The following is a 19346-nucleotide window of genomic DNA, read 5'->3' as shown; positions in this document are numbered from 1 at the left end:
TCCTGACGAGATGCACCTCTCCTCTTCTGTGAGCTATTACCATGAACATATAATGTTTTATAGCTATTTATACTGATCAGCCATAATGTTAAACCACTAAATGGTGAAGTGAATAACACTGATTATCTGGTGACAAGAAGATACACTATGTTGACAAACGTATTAGGACACACAGAAGGTGATAAAATTTGATTTTCTTCACATTTTTCAGTATGGTGTTGGGCCCATACCTTTGGCCTTAACGACTGCAGTAACACTCCTAGGCTGCTTTCCAGTAAATTCCCATAGATGTGTGGAGGGATTTGCCTTCATTCCTTAGAGAGCTTCGGATAGTGATGCAAAGGATGATGGGCATGCACGGATACACTGTTCTAGTTTATCCCAAAGATGCTTGATGCTCAATCTTGGGATTGAGATCTGGACTTTGGGCTGGTCAATGACATTTGCAGATGTCTTGCTCCTCTAACCAAGCCTCAACACTGTATATTGTATCACAGGGTACTCAGTCATGTTGGTAGAGACACGGAGCTGTACCAAAGTATTGCGACAACATAGGTAATGCCACATTGTCTTGAATTTCTCTGTACCCATTGGTGTTGAGGGTGCACTTCACAATAACCAATGGTCCTAGTCCTTCTTAGCAGAAACTCCCTCACACTATAACATAACTTCCTCTAAACTTCACTGTTGGGATTATGGAGTCGTGTGGAAACTGCTCTCCAGGCAACCAGCATACCCAAGTGCTGCCATCTGATTGGAAGATGATGGACTGTGATTCATCTTTCCACATTACTTGCTTCCATTAACTTACAGTCCATCGCTCTAAGCTCCATCGCAGACGCCACTGTGCATTCACTGCTGTGATGTTCTGTACAGCCGCTCATCAATGGTAACCCTTTACTTGCCGTTCCCTATGGATGATTCTGGTGCTCATGAATGTTCCAATGTCCTGTGAGACCTCCTGCGAGAGGACAGACGATGTGTGTGATGTCTTCACAGCTCATACAAGGCTTTGTTGTCCATGTTCTGTCAGTTTACGGGGTCTCCCTGAACGTGGCGGCACCGCACACACTGCATGGCTTCCATTTCCCAATAACATGGCCAACAGTGGACTCCCACCATCATAACCTGTTGTCAGGTCTACACCTGGGGCATCTGATGGTTTCTGTACTGGGATATACCTGTGTGATCCTCTCCTTTAATACCTAATACACATCCAATGTGCTTATTCCTTTTGTGATGTAATGATACTGGTAGATTGCTACCCATATTTCCATGTAATTCTCCCACCTTTCTGGTCTGGGGAAAGTTAAATGGATCTAGTCAGATCTTGCCAAGCAAAGCTCATCAATATCCATTCCACTACCTTTCACAGCTTTACTGGAGGAGTCTTTGGTGTCCCTTGCTCTTTCTAGGACCAGCCAAGAAACTCTTTGTTGTGATGTTAAGATAGTTACCAAGATATAAGGGAAATGTCAGTTGTTTCTATCTCTCCACCATTGTCTCCCATCTGGTGTCCAATACACAAACCCAGACCTTGTGGCATTGTGACATAATACTGTTATTAATGTAATACTGAGTGTACCACGGACATAGTGCATTTACTCCCACTGCTGTACGACCCTCTACCCACAGAATTGCATACCTGTGAAGCTAATCATCTGTCGCATATCATGTTTGGTATCCACAAGTGGGTAAATTTATCATATGAAGCTTGGTGGCAATAGCTTCTTTATTGGAGTGCCTCCTAGGAAAACATGAACAAAATCTTTAAATTGGGGTCCATCTGGAAGATCTGCACATATACATAGCCAGCCCATTGATGATGTAAACGGGGTGATTCGAAAAAGGCTTAAAACCTAAGGGGGATCCCCAGCCCAAATGCTTAGATCCAGAAATGGTATCTAATGCTGGCCTATCCCCTGTTCCAGGACTATTTGAAACAACTCCATAGACTGATGTTTTCTATTATTTTATCCCTTTTTGTTTTCATACTATTTTGTGTGTTTTTGTAGTTCTTTACCCTCCTGTAAAAAACAAAAAAAACAAAAACCTTGTATATTTTTATCTAATCCCTGTTAACAATTTTTAGAATAAAGCTTTAAATTGTATTAGTTGTCCTTGAACACTTTAAGATATCCATAACGCCGAAGTGTGTAAGTCATGTGTCGGCTGGTGGAAACCGAGGTGGCTGACATACGTGTCAAACGGTCAGTGGTGGCAGCGAAGTGTGTTAGCGCGTTCTAGGCCATTCAGAGGGTGATTTGGGCTACACCTTGTGTGAGTGCAAGATCTGGGGGAGCTGGAAATAAGTGGTCCCTGCGGTCTGCCACTGGATACATCACAGGTTGGTAACTGTTGGACCCGTAGAAACTCTGTGACAGCCTTCACCTGACAGCACAGGATTGATGTCCCAAAGGGTCCCAAAACTTCTGGCAACTTAGTGTTTATCAAGCAGCAAGTGATCAGTTGGCTCTGGAAGTTGATATTTTGGAAGTAGGAGAAATGAAGAAGTATAAGGATCTGAATAACAGTCACAAGGGCCAAATTGTTAGGTGTATATGACTGGTCAGCATCAGCAGAACGGCAGGTACCTACCAAAAGTGGTCCAAGGAAGGACAACTGGGGAACCAGTGAGGGGGTCATGGACACTCAATGATCATTGATTGGGGAGCATAGACTAACCTGTCCGGACCAATCCTGCAGCAGAACTACTAAAGGTCAAAATGATACCATTTCTGCTGGTGGTGATAGAGAGATGTTAGATCACACAGGACATTGCTGTTCACTGTTTGGGACTGTGTAGCTGCAGACCAGTCAGTGCCCATGCTGCCCCTGTTCACCACCAGAAGTGTCTACAATGGGCATGGGAACATCAGAACTGGAGCAATAGAGGGCGTCCGGATGTGCCACTCAATGGGGAGGAGATGGCACCAAGTTGCACTATGGGAAGAAGCCAAGCAGGCAGGGGCATTGTGATGGACAATGTTCTGCTGGGTAGTTGGGTCCCAGCATCATGTGAATGTGACCTGTATCCCCGACCTAAACATTTTATAGACAAGTACCCTCTTCAGGGCAGCGGGATTCCCTTACGGCAGTTCCCTCTTTCACACTTGGGATTTCTGTTGCAGATTCTTCTACCAGAACATCCCGGGCTCTGGGGATGAAGAGGAAGAAGACCATAGTGATTATTTTACAAGATGTGTTGAGCCACGGTTACCCCCGTAAGCAGTAGCATTCAGGATGGGAGGGATTATCTCTGTTTGGTCACTTAAAAGGGTTTTCTCAAAAAAAGAACATATACCAGGAGCACAACCTGAAAGCCGTTCCCAGCAAGGTAATATTAATGCACAGTGCAATGGAGCCCAAATCACGGCTCCGGATTAACATTTAAAGAAAGATATGCGGGGCAGCATAAATGGTGCAATAAAAATCCAATAGTATACTTGACTCCTACATGAAGAGTAGCAACGTTTCGACCATAACAGTCTTTTTCAAGCTTATTTGATATATATGTTTTTTAAGCTTGAGAAAGACTGTTATGGTCGAAACGTTGCTACTAGAGATGAGCGAATGTACTCTGTTCGGGTGTTTTTGGACTCGAGCACCGCTTTTTCCGAGTAACTGACTACTCGGACGAAAAGATTCGGGGGGCGCCGGGGGTGCGCAGGGGGTTGCAGAGGGGAGTGGGGGGGGGGGGACCTCCCCCCTGTTCCCCACTGCTACCCCCTGCTCCACCACGCCGCCCCCCGAATCTTTTCATCCAAGTAGTCAGTTACTCGGAAAAAGCGGTGCTCGAGTCCAAAAACACCCGAACCGAGTACGTTCGCTCATCTCTAGTTGCTACTCTTCATGGATGAGTCAAGTATACTATTGGATTTTTATTGCACCATTTATGCTGCCATGCATATCTTTCTTTAAAGGGTTTTCTGGGTCTATATTATTGGTGGCCTATCCTCAGGATAGGCCATCAATATCATATTGTGGCGGAACCAGTGCCTGAGAACCCAGCTACCAGCTAAGAGAAGTGTCAGCGACACTCAGGTGGGCACTGCAGCCTTTTCACTGCATACCGGGCACAGCACTGTTCATTTCATAGTGGCTGTGCCCGGTATAGCCGACCGGTCTCGTTCACTTGAATGGGATTGGGCTGCACATAAGGCACATGACGAATGAACGTGATGTCACTGACTTGCAAAAAGGCCACTGCGCTCACCGGAGTGCTGCATCCTCTTCAAACAGCTGATTGGCTGGGGTCCATAGCGATGGACCCCAATGCTTGGACACTGATCTATCGTGTCGTCTTTGGTACAGCCCCAATATAGGTGATAAGTCTGATCTGTGTTAGTCCGATGTCCCCACTCCTTCTCACTGTGGACTTACTGGAGATTGAATGTAGCGGTGGTCGCACATGGGCGGTGACACTCCATCCATCTTCAATAGGGTTGCTGGAGATGGCGGAGAGCTTGTTCTTCCCATGTGCCTTTGAAATGAATGGAGTGCGGTTATGCATGTGCAGCTCTATTCAATCTGATGTCACTGCGGTAAGTGCAGCAGTCCCCCACAGTGATGAGAAGAGGGGAACACTGTACCCCTTTTCTTGGGGTCACAGTGGTGAGACCCCCAGCGATGACTTTTATCGCCCACCCTGTAGATAGGTGATGAGTTGTTTATGGTGCAACCCCTTTAAGGATGGATCATCTATATTTTAGTCCCCAAAAACCCCTTTAAGGTCGTCTTTTTTAAAAAAAAAAAAAAAATTCAGACATTATGACATTCTTGAGGAACAGCTCCTATCCGAGCTGGTATGGGAGTTTTGTGCCATCCTGACTCGCTGTGACCAAGTTTACTCCTAGTTCATCAACCTCCAGAACATATTATCCAGGGGGGATTCTGACTCGGACTGCAGGAGATCCGTATATAAAACAATACTTCATGTATTGGTTGTGCTTCCTCTTCTATGCACTAGATGGCAGCATAGTCCTACTTCAAAGATCTCCTAGAAACAAGTGATAGTTGGCATTTCTTTGCAGCTGTTAGATCATGCTGGGAGTTGTAGTTAATCAGCAGCTGGAGAGCCACAGGTTGGAGGCCATTAATTTACAAGAATGCATTATTTTCCAGACCAACACACTCCGATATTCCGCATCTATATTGGTGGTAGTTGCCGTGGTATTCAAGGTAAGAAAAGTATTTATATTTGTTACGCCACACATTACTTGATAGATTCTCAGGAAAATGGTCAAAATCATTAAAGGGTTGTATCAGATCAGGAAAACATGGCCACTTTATTACTAGAACAGCTCCATTCCTGTCCATGGACTTTGTCTTGTACGGTTACTCATTCCCATTCAAATGAATGTGCCTCAGCTGCAGTACCGCACACAACCCCTGGGCAAGAGTGGCGCTGTTTCTGGAAGAAAGCAGCCATGATTTCCTAGTCTGATACAGCCCCTTTATTGCTGCTGGTTTCTTGTGTATGCTTATCTGTAGAAAACATTTCAGGCCTCATGCACACAACCGTGTATAAAGCCTAAATATCGTATAAATGCATTGATTTTGGGTAATGCATGTAAAAAACATGGGAAAATACAGAGATTTTTTTTTAACCCCTTCCCGCTCCAGGGCGTACATTTATGTCCTGGAGTGTCGGGGGATTATGAAGAGAGGTCGCGGGGCGACCTCTCTTCATACAGCGCGGGCGTCAGCTGTTTATTACAGCTGACACCGGTGGGTAATAGCTGCGATCGGCCGCGCAGCCAATTGCAGCTATTAACCCTTTAAATGCCGCTGTCAATTCTGACAGCGGCATTTAAATCCCCCAAATGATGTTCTGTGGTCCCATACGGCCCCAGGCGGTGAAACGGGGGAGCCGTGCAGGTGTTATGGCAGCCAGGCGCCTTCTGAAAGGCTCCAGGGCTGCCTTAGGAGACTGCTTATCAAGCCATCCCTATGGGGTGGCTTGATAGGCTGCCTGTCAAATAGCAGTATGACGTAATGCTATAGCATTACGTCATACTGTAGGATCGATCAAAGCATCGCATGTTGTAGTCCCCCAGGGGGACTTAAAAGAAAAGTGAAAGTGAGATCAATAAAGTTTTTAATTGTAAAAAAAAAGAAATAAAAATTTAAATCACACCTCTTTTGTCATACCTATAATTAAAATATATTCCGTACGTATTCCAAATTGGTACTAACAGAAACTACAGGACATCCCGCAAAAAATGAGCCCTTGCTGAACTTCGTTGACAGAAAAATAAAAACGTTATTGCGCGCAGAAGATGGCGGCAGAAAATAACTTTAAAATATTAAATCTCTTTAAAAAAAAAAAAAGAGTAGTACAGTAGAAAAAACCCTTACAAGTTTGGTATCATAGTAATCGTACCGACCCATAGAATAAAGTTATCATGTCGTTGCAGTTTGTGCGCCGTAGAAACAAGACGCACTGAAAGATGGCGGAATGTTGTTTTTTTTTTTCCATTTTACTCCACTTAGAATTTTTAAAAAGTTTTTCAGCACATTATATGGTACATTAAATGGCACCATTGAAAACAACAACTCGTCCCGCAAAAAACAAGCCCTCATACAGCGATGTCGATGGATAAATAAAGGAGTTATGATTTTTTAAAGGGGGGAGGAAAAATGAAAAGGGGGAAAAAAGGGGGCTGCGTCACTAAGGGGTTAAAGTTGATTGTTCAGGTTGATAGCATCAATTCTGACAGCATCATTTAAATCCACGGTGAGATCAGAGGGAGCCATGCGGGTGTCATGGCAGCCGGGATCCTCCTGAAAGGCCCCAGGGCTGTCTCAGCAGCCTGCCTATCAAGCCATCCCCGTGGGGCGGCTTGATAGACTGCCTGTCAGATTGCAGTATGATGTAATGCTATAGCATTACGTCATACTGCAGGAGCGATCAAAGCATCGCATGTTGTGGTCCCATAGGGGGGGGCTAAAAAGAAAAAGTAAAAATCAGATCAATAAAGTTTTACTAATTGTAAAAAAAAAAAAAAAGTAGTACAAGTTTAAATCACCCCCCTTTTGCCATATCTATAATAAAGGAATTTAAATCATGTAACAAAAATACATATTTGGTATCGCCGTGTCCGTAAAAGTCTGAACTATCAAAGAAACGCATTCGTTACCGCGCACGGTGAACGTCGTCTGAAAAAAAAAAAGAAAAACACCAGAAGCAAACTTTTTGAGTCACCGTGTCTCCCAGAAAAAATGCGCTAAAAAGCGTTCAAAAAGTCAAATGTATTCCAAAATGGTGCAAACTACAGGACGCCTCGCAAAAAAATGAGCCCCACACAACTAAGTCGATGGAAAAATAAGAAGGTTATCGTGCGCAGAAGATGGCGGCAGAAAAGAATGAAAAAAAATGAAATGTCTTTGAAAAAGTAGTACAGCAAAAAAAAAGAAAACTACACAAGTTTGGTATCGCAGTAATCGTACCGACCCGGAGGATAAAGTTATCAGGTCCCTTTTGTTGCAGTTTGTGCGCCGTAGATACAAGACGCACTGAAAGATGGCGGTATGTCGTTGTTTTTTCCTTTTACTCCACTTAGAATTTTTTTTAAGTTTTCCGTACGTTATACGGTAGATTAAATAGCACTACTGATAACTGCAACTGTTTCCACAAAAAAAAAAAACAAGCCCCCCTACGGCGACAGCGGTGGATAAATGGAGGAGTTACGATTTTTTAAAAAGGGGGAATAAAAAATAAAAATGAAAAGAAAAAAAAAGGACAGTGTCCTTAAGGGGTTAATCCTACAGCATAAATAACACGGTGATTTTTTTTCGGTGGATTGATGCGATTATGACAATATCAAAATTGTATGTTTTGTTGGGGATTTTGAAATTTTTTTTTTCCATGTTTGAAAGCAGCGCTCTAAAAAGAAAAAAAAGGCAAAAAAGGGTTTTTATTGTGCAAAGTCCCATAACTTCGTCATCGTTCCATCAGCGGAGCTCTGAGACAAGCTGGTGTTTATAGTGGGCGCTATTAGGGTGAAGGGGGGAGGGGTCACTATTGCTGCAGGGACCAACGGCACTCTGTAACGCTGGATACTATACTGCACAACCTAACGCGCTGGATGGATTCAGTAATGCCGCTGATTGGCTGGAACCGCTTCCAGATGGTAGCTGTGAGGGTTTCTGGGAGTTGTAGTCTTATTGCACGCCAAGTGTCTTTTGAGAACAGTGATACAAACTACAATTCCCAGCTTCCCCCCGAGGTGACGAGCCCTCCCTTGTAAGGATCCGACCAATAGAGAGACAGAGCTCTCGGAGAGCCTCCAAACCAGCCCGAGGGGTCGGTGATGAGGCCTAGCGTGGTTACCAGGGAAACCAGACGGCGGCGCCGACATCAGCTCCCTTTATTGACGGGTGGGATTCAGGCGAGCCCGCGGGCGGAGGAGGCCTCAGACGTTGCAGTCCAAGTGCCTGAAGCGGCTGGAAGCGGGGTGTGCTGTGTGACAGGTGGGTGTGAGGGGGGCCCTATTGTACTCGCTATATAGTACTGTCATGTATGTGCTGTCTGTGTACATGTATGTGCTGTCTGTGTACATGTATGTGCTGTCTGTGTACATGTATGTGAGCCCTGACGGGGGGCGCAGGCGTCATATCAAGGGTTTGTTCACATTTAGCCGCATTGATGCGTATTTTCCATTACGCTGATCCACCGCGGACCGGACCGCAGCAATTGGCGCCGAAATCAGCGGGGAAAACGCATCAAAATCTACAGCGCAAATTACTCCGGATCTGCACCGCGCTCGTCTACTAGTGAGCGACCCCGGGACAGAAATAGGCGGGTCCGTTTTTTTTTCCTCCCATTGGTTTCAATGCGTTGGGTTTTTTAAAACACGAAGCGAACAAACAACTCTCCGTTTTCTTCCGTTCGGTTTCTGTTTTTTAAAGGGAAGAAATAGCGCCGCACTCGTGCCTTGAAAAAAATGGAATGGAAGTAAATTAAAAGTTTTCCGATTGTTTTCCTTTTTTTTTTTTGCTTGTTTGTTTTAAATGGCCGTTTAAATCAAAGGTGTAAAAACCAGAACCGTGACGCCGTTCGCATCGGCGCAATAGGGGCGGCAACTGAGAATCCCCGGGGCGCACAGACCTGTTCGTTTTAACGAAGCTCTCCTCCTCCTCCTCGTCCTCGTTCTTCTCCTCGTTCTCCTCGTCCTCGTTCTTCTCCTCGTTCTCCTCGTCCTCGTTCTTCTCCTCGTCCTCGTTCTTCTCCTCGTTCTCCTCGTCCTCGTTCTTCTCCTCGTTCTCCTCGTCCTCGTTCTTCTCCTCGTTCTCCTCGTCCTCGTTCTTCTCCTCGTTCTCCTCGTCCTCGTTCTTCTCCTCGTTCTCCTCCTCCTCCTCGTTCTCCTCCTCCTCCTCCTCGTTCTCCTCGTCCTCGTTCTTCTCCTCGTTCTCCTCGTCCTCGTTCTTCTCCTCGTTCTCCTCGTCCTCGTTCTTCTCCTCGTTCTCCTCGTCCTCGTTCTTCTCCTCGTTCTCCTCGTCCTCGTTCTTCTCCTCGTTCTCCTCGTCCTCGTTCTTCTCCTCGTTCTCCTCCTCCTCGTTCTTCTCCTCGTTCTCCTCGTCCTCGTTCTTCTCCTCGTTCTCCTCCTCCTCGTTCTTCTCCTCGTTCTCCTCCTCCTCGTTCTTCTCCTCGTTCTCCTCCTCCTTGTCCTCGTTCTTCTCCTCGTTCTCCTCCTCCTCGTTCTCCTCGTCCTCGTTCTTCTCCTCGTTCTCCTCGTCCTCGTTCTTCTCCTCGTTCTCCTCGTCCTCGTTCTTCTCCTCGTTCTCCTCGTCCTCGTTCTTCTCCTCGTTTTCCTCGTCCTCGTTCTTCTCCTCGTTTTCCTCGTCCTCGTTCTTCTCCTCGTTTTCCTCGTCCTCGTTCTTCTCCTCGTTCTCCTCGTCCTCGTTCTTCTCCTCGTTCTCCTCGTCCTCGTTCTTCTCCTCGTTCTCCTCGTCCTCGTTCTTCTCCTCGTTCTCCTCGTCCTCGTTCTTCTCCTCGTTCTCCTCGTCCTCGTTCTTCTCCTCGTTCTCCTCGTCCTCGTTCTTCTCCTCGTTCTCCTCGTCCTCGTTCTTCTCCTCGTTCTCCTCCTCCTCGTTCTTCTCCTCGTTCTCCTCCTCCTCGTTCTTCTCCTCGTTCTCCTCCTCCTCGTTCTTCTCCTCGTTCTCCTCCTCCTCGTCCTCGTCCTCGTTCTTCTCCTCGTTCTCCTCCTCCTCCTCGTCCTCGTTCTCCTCCTCGTCCTCGTTCTCCTCCTCGTTCTCCTCCTCCTCCTCCTCCTCGTCCTCGTTCTTCTCCTCGTTCTCCTCCTCCTCGTCCTCGTTCTTCTCCTCGTTCTCCTCGTCCTCGTTCTTCTCCTCGTTCTCCTCCTCCTCGTCCTCGTCCTCGTTCTTCTCCTCGTTCTCCTCCTCCTCGTCCTCGTCCTTCTCCTCGTTCTCCTCCTCCTCGTCCTCGTCCTTGTTCTTCTCCTCGTTCTCCTCCTCCTCCTCCTCCTCGTCCTCGTTCTTCTCCTCGTTCTCCTCCTCGTTCTCCTCCTCCTCGTCCTCGTTCTCCTCCTCGTTCTCCTCCTCCTCCTCCTCCTCGTCCTCGTTCTCCTCCTCGTTCTCCTCCTCCTCCTCCTCCTCGTCCTCGTTCTTCTCCTCGTTCTCCTCCTCCTCCTCCTCGTCCTCGTTCTTCTCCTCGTTCTCCTCCTCCTCCTCCTCGTCCTCGTTCTCCTCCTCGTCCTCGTTCTCCTCCTCGTCCTCGTTCTCCTCCTCGTCCTCGTTCTCCTCCTCGTCCTCGTTCTCCTCCTCGTCCTCGTTCTCCTCCTCGTCCTCGTTCTCCTCCTCGTCCTCGTTCTCCTCCTCGTCCTCGTTCTCCTCCTCGTCCTCGTTCTCCTCGTCCTCGTTCTCCTCGTCCTCGTTCTCCTCGTCCTCGTTCTCCTCGTCCTCGTTCTCCTCGTCCTCCTCGTCCTCGTTCTTCTCCTCGTTCTCCTCGTCCTCGTTCTTCTCCTCGTTCTCCTCGTCCTCGTTCTTCTCCTCGTTCTCCTCCTCCTCCTCCTCGTTCTTCTCCTCGTTCTTCCAGCATTTTAGCGAATGTAAGACTCCCATAGAGAAGACTTATCTGCCCGGCGTCCATATTGGATCTGCCACGGAGGCTCCAAATGCAGATATAACCGGAACTGATCACAGCGTTACGTTGTCATCAGTATTCGCTGTCATTGGTTTACTGTCCGCCGGACATCCCGGTCCGTATTAGCGATCCGCGGTACGTTGTCATCAGTATTCGCTGTCATCGGTTTACTGTCCGCTGGACATCGCGGTCCGTATTAGCGATCCGTGGTACGTTGTCATCAGTCTTCGCTGTCATCGGTTTACTGTCCGCCGGCCATCCCGGTCCGTATTAGCGATCCGCGGTACGTTGTCATCAGTCTTCGCTGTCATCGGTTTACTGTCCGCCGGCCATCCCGGTCCGTATTAGCGATCCGCGGTACGTTGTCATCAGTATTCGCTGTCATTGGTTTACTGTCCGCCGGACATCCCGGTCCGTATTAGCGATCCGCGGTACGTTGTCATCAGTATTCGCTGTCATTGGTTTACTGTCCGCCGGACATCCCGGTCCGTATTAGCGATCCGCGGTACGTTGTCATCAGTATTCGCTGTCATTGGTTTACTGTCCGCTGGCCATCCCGGTCCGTATTAGCGATCCGCGGTACGTTGTCATCAGTATTCGCTGTCATTGGTTTACTGTCCGCCGGACATCCCGGTCCGTATTAGCGATCCGTGGTACGTTGTCATCAGTATTCGCTGTCATTGGTTTACTGTCCGCCGGACATCCCGGTCCGTATTAGCGATCCGTGGTACGTTGTCATCAGTCTTCGCTGTCATTGGTTTACTGTCCGCTGGCCATCGCGGTCCGTATTAGCGATCCGCGTTATGTTGTCATCAGTATTCGCTGTCATTGGTTTACTGTCCGCCGGACATCCCGGTCCGTATTAGCGATCCGCGGTACGTTGTCATCAGTATTCGCTGTCATTGGTTTACTGTCCGCCGGACATCCCGGTCCGTATTAGCGATCCGCGGTACGTTGTCATCAGTATTCGCTGTCATTGGTTTACTGTCCGCCGGACATCCCGGTCCGTATTAGCGATCCGCGTTATGTTGTCATCAGTATTCGCTGTCATTGGTTTACTGTCCGCTGGCCATCGCGGTCCGTATTAGCGATCCGCGTTATGTTGTCATCAGTATTTGCTGTCATTGGTTTACTGTCCGCCGGACATCCTGGTTCGTGTTCGCCCGACAGAATACCAATACGGAGGAAAAACGGAAAAAAAAAATGGGTCCTGCTGCATTCTTAGAAAATGGATGTGAACGATACGGCCATGTGACTGAATGCGCGGATCTACATTAGATCTGTATAAGCGGGCGTTCACACGGGGGATAAAATTGCGTGATTTTCATGCGATGCGAACGAAAAAAGCAGAACTATGAAGCCGATGATTATATCGGTCGTTTCCTTCACGTTTGCGATGTTTTCATTGATGCGGCGCCCCGTGTCCTTCTGCGATTGTTTGGTTTCGTTTATCCGCCATGTTTCCCTCCTTTTTATCGCATTTCTTGCGATTTTTGTGCGATGCGTCTTTAACTTTAGAAAGTCCTCTTAACTTCGATGCCAGGCGAGATTATCCTCAAGAGAAAGCATCGCCGGCGCTCAGAATTGGCGGGAACATGGATGCCCATTTGCCACGATTCTCTGGACCACGTGCGGAGCGGTAATGTGCTCGTCTGACAATGGCGCCTGCACGGGGGAGGGGTTGGGGGCAGGATCAGTCCGGTCCTGAAGATGATGTGCTGGAAGCAGGAAAGATCTGTTCCTGTGGCAGAATCCGACGAGGGTTTGGTCGCAGAGCCGCACACTGGTTTAACCCCTTAAGGACCAGACACGTTTTAGGGATGTCGCCCATCTGGTGGTTTTACTGCCCGATTTTATTTGTTTTTTTACTTTTTTTATTTCTTTCAGCTACTAAGACTATTTTTGCGGTATTTTTTTTTCTTGACACTTAGGCTGGATTCAGACTAACGTATATCGGCTCGGTTTTCACGCCGAGCCAATATACGTCGTCCTCATGTGCAGGCGGGGGGGGGGGGGGGAGGATGGAAGAGCCAGGAGCAGGAACTGAGCTCCCGCCCCCTCTCTGCCTCCTCTCCGCCCCTCTGCACTATTTGCAATGAGGAGGGGCGGGGGCCGGAGCTAATTCTGGGAACTTAGCCCCGCCCCTGCCCCACCTCCTTTCATTGCAGATAGTGCAGAGGGGTGGAGAGCAGGCAGAGAGGGGGCGGGAGCTCAGTTTCTGCTCCTGGCTCTTCCATTCCCCCCCCCCCCCCCCTGCAGATGAGGACGGCGTATATCGGCTCGGCGTGAAAACCGAGCCGATATACGTTAGTCTGAATCCACCCACAGGGCGACCCTTCTTTTATTTACACATATATATTTATTTTTCCATTTTGGGGGGTTAAAAGGCTGAAAAAACGCTAAAAAAAAAATTATAGTTTAAAAAAAAAAAAAAAAAAAAGTATATTTACGCAAAAATAAAATACAGGAACGGGTTTCTCATTTTGTTTCAGACGCTTTGATATATAATATGTACGGTTTTGGTTGGCGTCGGCTTCGGGTCGTTTTCTTTTTTATGTTTATATATTTTTATTTTATTCTGTTATTTATTTTTGTAACTATTTTTTTACCATTTATGTCCCCCATGACATCATATAAGACCCCCATGACGTCATATAAGACCCCTGAGGGAAATTCAGATTGTCTTTTTTTTTTCTATTTCACACTTTTCCAGCTCTGCTGTGCCAGGGGATCCTGGCGATCACGTGATCGGCTGCTCGTGTGGTGAAAGAAGCACTTCCACTTTCACGCTCTAGTATATAGCGATCACTGAGCACTATGTACCCGGGAAAGTAGAGGGCAGGAGCGGTTAAAAAAACGCTTGTCCCTTCTCCTCTGGGTCCTCGGCTGTGTCTGACAGCCAAGGACCCAATCTGCCCCTGCTTGATTGCTTTAATCCCGCGTCGTACATCTATCGGCAGGGAGTAAAGCCCAGGACCAAGCGCCGTATTGACCGCGCTTGGTCCTTAAGGGGTTAATAGGCATTCCGCATAGAGATTTGCCCAACATGGAATCCATGTGAAGAATTGTCACGTGACTTGTTTTTTTCACATGTAGATTTGAAATTCATGTGTAGAAAAAAAAAAAAAATCAGCGCCACGAAAAAAACGACGGTACGGATTTACATCAAAAGGAACGGGATGTGGATTCTGCGCCAAATTCTGCGGCAGAAATCCACGGCGTGAAGATATCGTAAGGATCTGATCTCCAGAACGGCCGGTCTTGTGGGGTGTCCCCGGTGTGTAGTGGTTAGTACCTACCAAAAGTGCTCCACGGATGGATGGGTGAGTGGCAGCAGGGTCCTTGGTGCCCTAGGCTCATTGATGTGCGGGGGGTGAAGACCGCCCGTCTGGTCGGAACCCAACAGAAGAGCAGCTGTAGGACGAATTACTGATAACGGTCCTGGTGGTGATAGAGAAAGCTGTCCGATCACAGAGGACCCATCGGAGGTCTTGTGGAGTCCACACCGCAACCCTCCGACCACAGGGGAGACCTACCTACACAGTACCAGTCAGATCGGCGTGTGGCGGTATACATGTATGTAGTGTGTATAGTATACATAGGAGCCGTTTAGCATTCTGGTCGCAGACCCCTGGTGATTCAAAGCAACTTCACTCCCCATGGAGCCTTGTGTTGAGTCACGTTCACTTGAGTTGAATCCCTGGTGGGCTAGTGGGTGTCCGGGCGTTCGTCCGCAGATGCTAGAATAGAGCCGCGTTATGTCTCTTAAATGAGACATAAAATGATCGAGCCGGGACGATGGCCTTATCAGGGAATCACAGCGGGATACAGTTATACTATTGTTTCAGCTTTATCCCGCTCCCTGATAACAGGCGGGGTATGAAGAACAGAGCGGTCCAGCCGTGTTCTTCATACCCCGCTCGGAGCACTCATCTGTATAACAGCCGGGCGCTCCGAGCAGAGAACAGCTGGATGCAGAAGACAAGCGGCCCCCCTTGGAGCGCAAGGTGATCGCTCAACTATGATCGATCACCTTGCCCTCTAAAAGCACACTAAGATTTGCAGCTACCAATGTTGTAAGATAAACGAGCGTGATTTGCATAAGACTCGCTACAAGTAAATCGTGGTCATGTGACCTGTATCGCTGTTCAACCTCCGACTAACATGTTATCTAGATGAGTAGTCGTCGTTATGAGTCCGCTGTATTCACGGAGGCAGCATTCTGTGCACATTTATGCACAGCAGCCTGTCTTTCACTGCCAGCAAGCAGAGATCTTGAAAATAGTTGGAATCAAAACATGAAATGCAGTTCTGAAGTTTTTCTTGTTATATACAGCGATTCAACTTTATTTTTCTATATAGATACATTTCACTGCAATCCACTCACCTCTGTATACTAACGAGGAGACCGTTAGTGTGGCCGACCACCGCTCTCAGGTCAGGAGTGTTGTTGGGTCATTAGTTATATCATCTTCTGTTTTGCAGGGATCCGTCAGAGAATTATGTAAAGGTTGTTGGCACAATGACTACCGTGCGACAGAGGAAGAGAGTCAGCACATCTGAACAAACGCACAACATTGACAAAACCTCAAAGCCAAATGTGAAAGGTTCATCCGGTAAGTAAATGTATCGTAGAAATATCCTCATGTCCGAACAGCCGTGTACATAGAGAAGATAATCTGCTTACAGTGTTCATCACTGTGTACATACATCCTGTAATATACTCCAGAGCTGCACTCACTATTCTGCTGGTGGAGTCACTGTGTACATACATTACTTATCCTGTACTGATCCTGAGTTACATCCTGTATTATACTCCAGAGCTGCACTCACTATTCTGCTGGTGGAGTCACTGTGTACATACATTACTTATCCTGTACTGATCCCGAGTTACATCCTGTATTATACTCCAGAGCTGCACTCACTATTCTGCTGCTGGAGTCGCTGTGTACATACATTACTTATCCTGTACTGATCCTGAGTTACATCCTGTATTATACTCCAGAGCTGCACTCACTATTCTGCTGGTGGAGTCACTGTGTACATACATTACTTATCCTGTACTGATCCTGAGTTACATCCTGTATTATACTCCAGAGCTGCACTCACTCTTCTGCTGGTGGAGTCACTGTGTAATAACCGTATTAACTGTTTGTGTTCCTGTATCTTCACAGGCCCCTCGGCATGGAGCTTATGTTGTTACGTTGTCGGGGCGTCGCTCGCCTTGTGTCTCGGTCTGCTCACTTCGTATTATGTTGCTACCCTCCATGAGAATGACTTGTGGTTTTCCAGTATTAAGGTACGGGACAGCGCTAGACCGCCGGTCTCTACTATCATCATGTGTGCTTGCGGCTTCCAGAGCCCCCGGTGCAGATCACAGCGCTGTGTCAGCCATTACCCACAATGCTAACCATGGTCTTCATGGCCTTGTCCGGCCGTATAGATAACCACCGTCTGCTGCGCTTTCCTGTACAGTGAAGAAGGTTATCCCACCTCGACGGCGGAGGCCAGAAGGACTCTTGTGGCTTCCATCAGGGAAACAGTGCCTATGGCTGCATGCAGTCAGTGTATGTGCCGGCGGCTTTCCTGATGTATACACAGAGCGTAATATAGAAACAAGATATCTATGGCGCCACGATATAACACTTTAAGGATATATTCGCACAATGGAATCGGACGCAGAAGTTTAACCCCTTCATGACATGGCCTATTTTGGCGTTGAGGACCAAGCGATTTTTTTTTGGTATTTTTCCATCTCCATTTTTCAAAAGCCATAACTTTTTTATTTTTCCGTGGACGCGGCCGTATAAGGGCTTGTTTTTTGCGTGGAGAACTGTAGTTTTTATCGATGCCAATTTTGGGTACATAGACTATATTGTAAAATTTTTTATTTTTTTTTAATGATAGCAGAGAGAGAAAACGCATCAATTCTGCCATAGATTTTTTTAATTTTTTTTTTACACCGTTAATCATGCAGCATAAATGAGACTTTCCATTTTTTCTGCAGACCGGTACGGTTACAACGATACCAAAATTCTAACATTTTTTTTAGGTTTTCCCACTTTTCTGCAATAAAAACCCTTTTTTTTTGGAAATCTTTTTTCTATTCTAAATTGCTGCATTCAAAGTCCCGTAACTTTTTTATTTTTTGATGTACAGAGCTCTATGAGGGCTTATTTTTTGCGAGACGAGCTGTAGATTTTATTGGTACCATTTTGGCGTACATACGACTTTTTTGATCACTTTTATTGCGTTTTTAGTGAGGCAAAATGCTAAAAATGAGCATTTTGCCTCAGTTTTTTAGCTTTTTTTTTAGCGTTTTTTTCGGTGCACAGTCAAAAGCATGTGCAACTTATTGTACACATCGTTACGGACGCGACAATACCAAATATGTGGGGTTTTATTTTTTTTTTACCTTTTTTTATGCTAATCTGAGAAAAAGCATAAAAAATGGTTTTTTTACATTTTTTTAAATTCATTTTTTAAATCTTTCTTTTTTTTACACTGTTTGTGTCCCTCTGAGGGACTTTAATCACTGCCCTGATGATCGCTGAGTAGAAAAAAGACTGGCTTTTGCACATTGTTTTGCCTGGCTCTATGTGAGGATATATGTTGTGCTGCTGGGAACCTCTTTTTTCTGCCCTGATGATCGCTGTCATAAGGCATGGCAGAGCTACTGCTCTCCCATGCCTTATCGCTCATACAGCGATCTCAGGCATAGGCAATACAGGACGCCAGTGTCTGGCGTCCTGTTGCCATGGTGACAGGCCGGGCTCTCGCGATGACATCGCCAGTTCCGGCCGGAGACACAGAGGGAGCCGCGCTCCCGCTGTGAACTCTTTCCCTGCCGCGATCTACTTAGATCGCGGCAGGGAAGGGGTTAACAGTGGCGGGCGCATCTCCGATGTCCCCCCGCTGCTGCAGCGAGACGCCGGCTGTGACTGACAGCCGGCTCCCGCTGCGGGATAGCGCTGGATCATATGTGATCCCGCGCTATCTCCAGGACGTAAGTTTACGCCTTGTTGCGGGAAGTACCCCGCTCCCAGGACGTAAACTTACGCCCTGCAGCGGGAATGGGTTAAGCATGAGCTGAGATCCGTGTCGAGAAGTCACATGTCACTTCTCTACATGCAAACACAATAAAAAATTTGCATATGGCTTTCGCCCATTGACGCTGCTAATTCCAGGCGCCGATTTGCGGCGGAATAGTGGCTTTAGAAGCAGAATCCGTGCAGAAAATTGTGCATGAGATTCCTCTGTGTAAACATACCCTAAAGAGCAACCAACAGGCTGTCATGTGGCTGGCCGACTCCATAGCTTTGCAGTTGCAGCCCTGTTGACTCTGATTTGTAAATGTGTCAAGTGGGCGGTCTGCACTGCTCACTGTCAATCAAATCTGATGTCACACATTGGTAGCCGTGGTGGACTGCCCACTTGACACACTTACAGTATCAGGAGCCAGTATGGCCGAATGGGGATGAGTAGCAACAAAAGAAAAGCAGCAATAGGGTCAATGGTACTTCAGAGCTGTGGAGGGGCCCTGCTGACATGAGGGCCGGACGGCTCATCTGTGACATCACAGCTGAGTTTGGAGTGAGTGGATGTGAATGTTTTCGAAGCGACGGTGTTATCACAGGTGATCAGAAGCAAACTGCACGCTCTAGACTCACACACAGAGATTTGTAGCGCTGCAGTCAGATAGTATTCGGAAGTCTACAGTAAATGACCTGTAATTATTGGGAGATTATAGTACCGGTATAATATAATAAAAGGAATTGGCAGTGTAAACGCACGTTGCTGTTCCAGGACCTGTCATGAGGTCACAGTCATCGTTTACATGCACATGTCAAACATACACACAGCTCTGCCACATGCACGTCGCCCGTGCCACACGCAGCTCTGCCACATGCACGTCGCCCGTGCCACACGCGGCTTTGCCACATGCACGTCGCCCGTGCCACACGCGGCTCTGCCACATGCACGTCGCCCGTGCCACACGCGGCTCTGCCACATGCACGTCGCCCGGGCCACACGCGGCTCTGCCACATGCACGTCGCCCATGCCACACGCGGCTCTGCCACATGCACGTCGCCCGTGCCACACGCGGCTCTGCCACCGGCACGTCGCCCGTGCCACACGCGGCTCTGCCACCGGCACGTCGCCCGTGCCACACGCGGCTCTGCCACCGGCACGTCGCTCGTGCCACACGCAGCTCTGCCACATGCACGTCGCCCGTGCC

General features: G+C 47.7%; 1 protein-coding gene across 1 annotated transcript in view; it reads left to right on the top strand.

The window, feature by feature from the left end:
* Positions 1-8275: 8275 nt before the first annotated feature.
* Positions 8276-19346, top strand: part of DPY19L3 (dpy-19 like C-mannosyltransferase 3) — a 51051-nt gene continuing 39980 nt past the window's right edge. Inside the window, exons 1-3 of the mRNA XM_066583926.1 lie at positions 8276-8475; positions 15593-15723; positions 16282-16406. Coding sequence (XP_066440023.1) covers positions 15630-15723; positions 16282-16406 — 219 coding nt within the window. The 5' untranslated portion in view covers positions 8276-8475; positions 15593-15629. The remainder of the gene's footprint in view (positions 8476-15592; positions 15724-16281; positions 16407-19346) is intronic.

The sequence above is a fragment of the Eleutherodactylus coqui genome, chromosome 11, assembly GCF_035609145.1.
Source record: "Eleutherodactylus coqui strain aEleCoq1 chromosome 11, aEleCoq1.hap1, whole genome shotgun sequence".
Taxonomy (NCBI): Eukaryota; Metazoa; Chordata; class Amphibia; order Anura; family Eleutherodactylidae; genus Eleutherodactylus; species Eleutherodactylus coqui.
The sequence above is the reverse complement of the archived record's forward strand: the minus strand, read 5'-3'. Positions and strand labels throughout refer to the sequence as shown.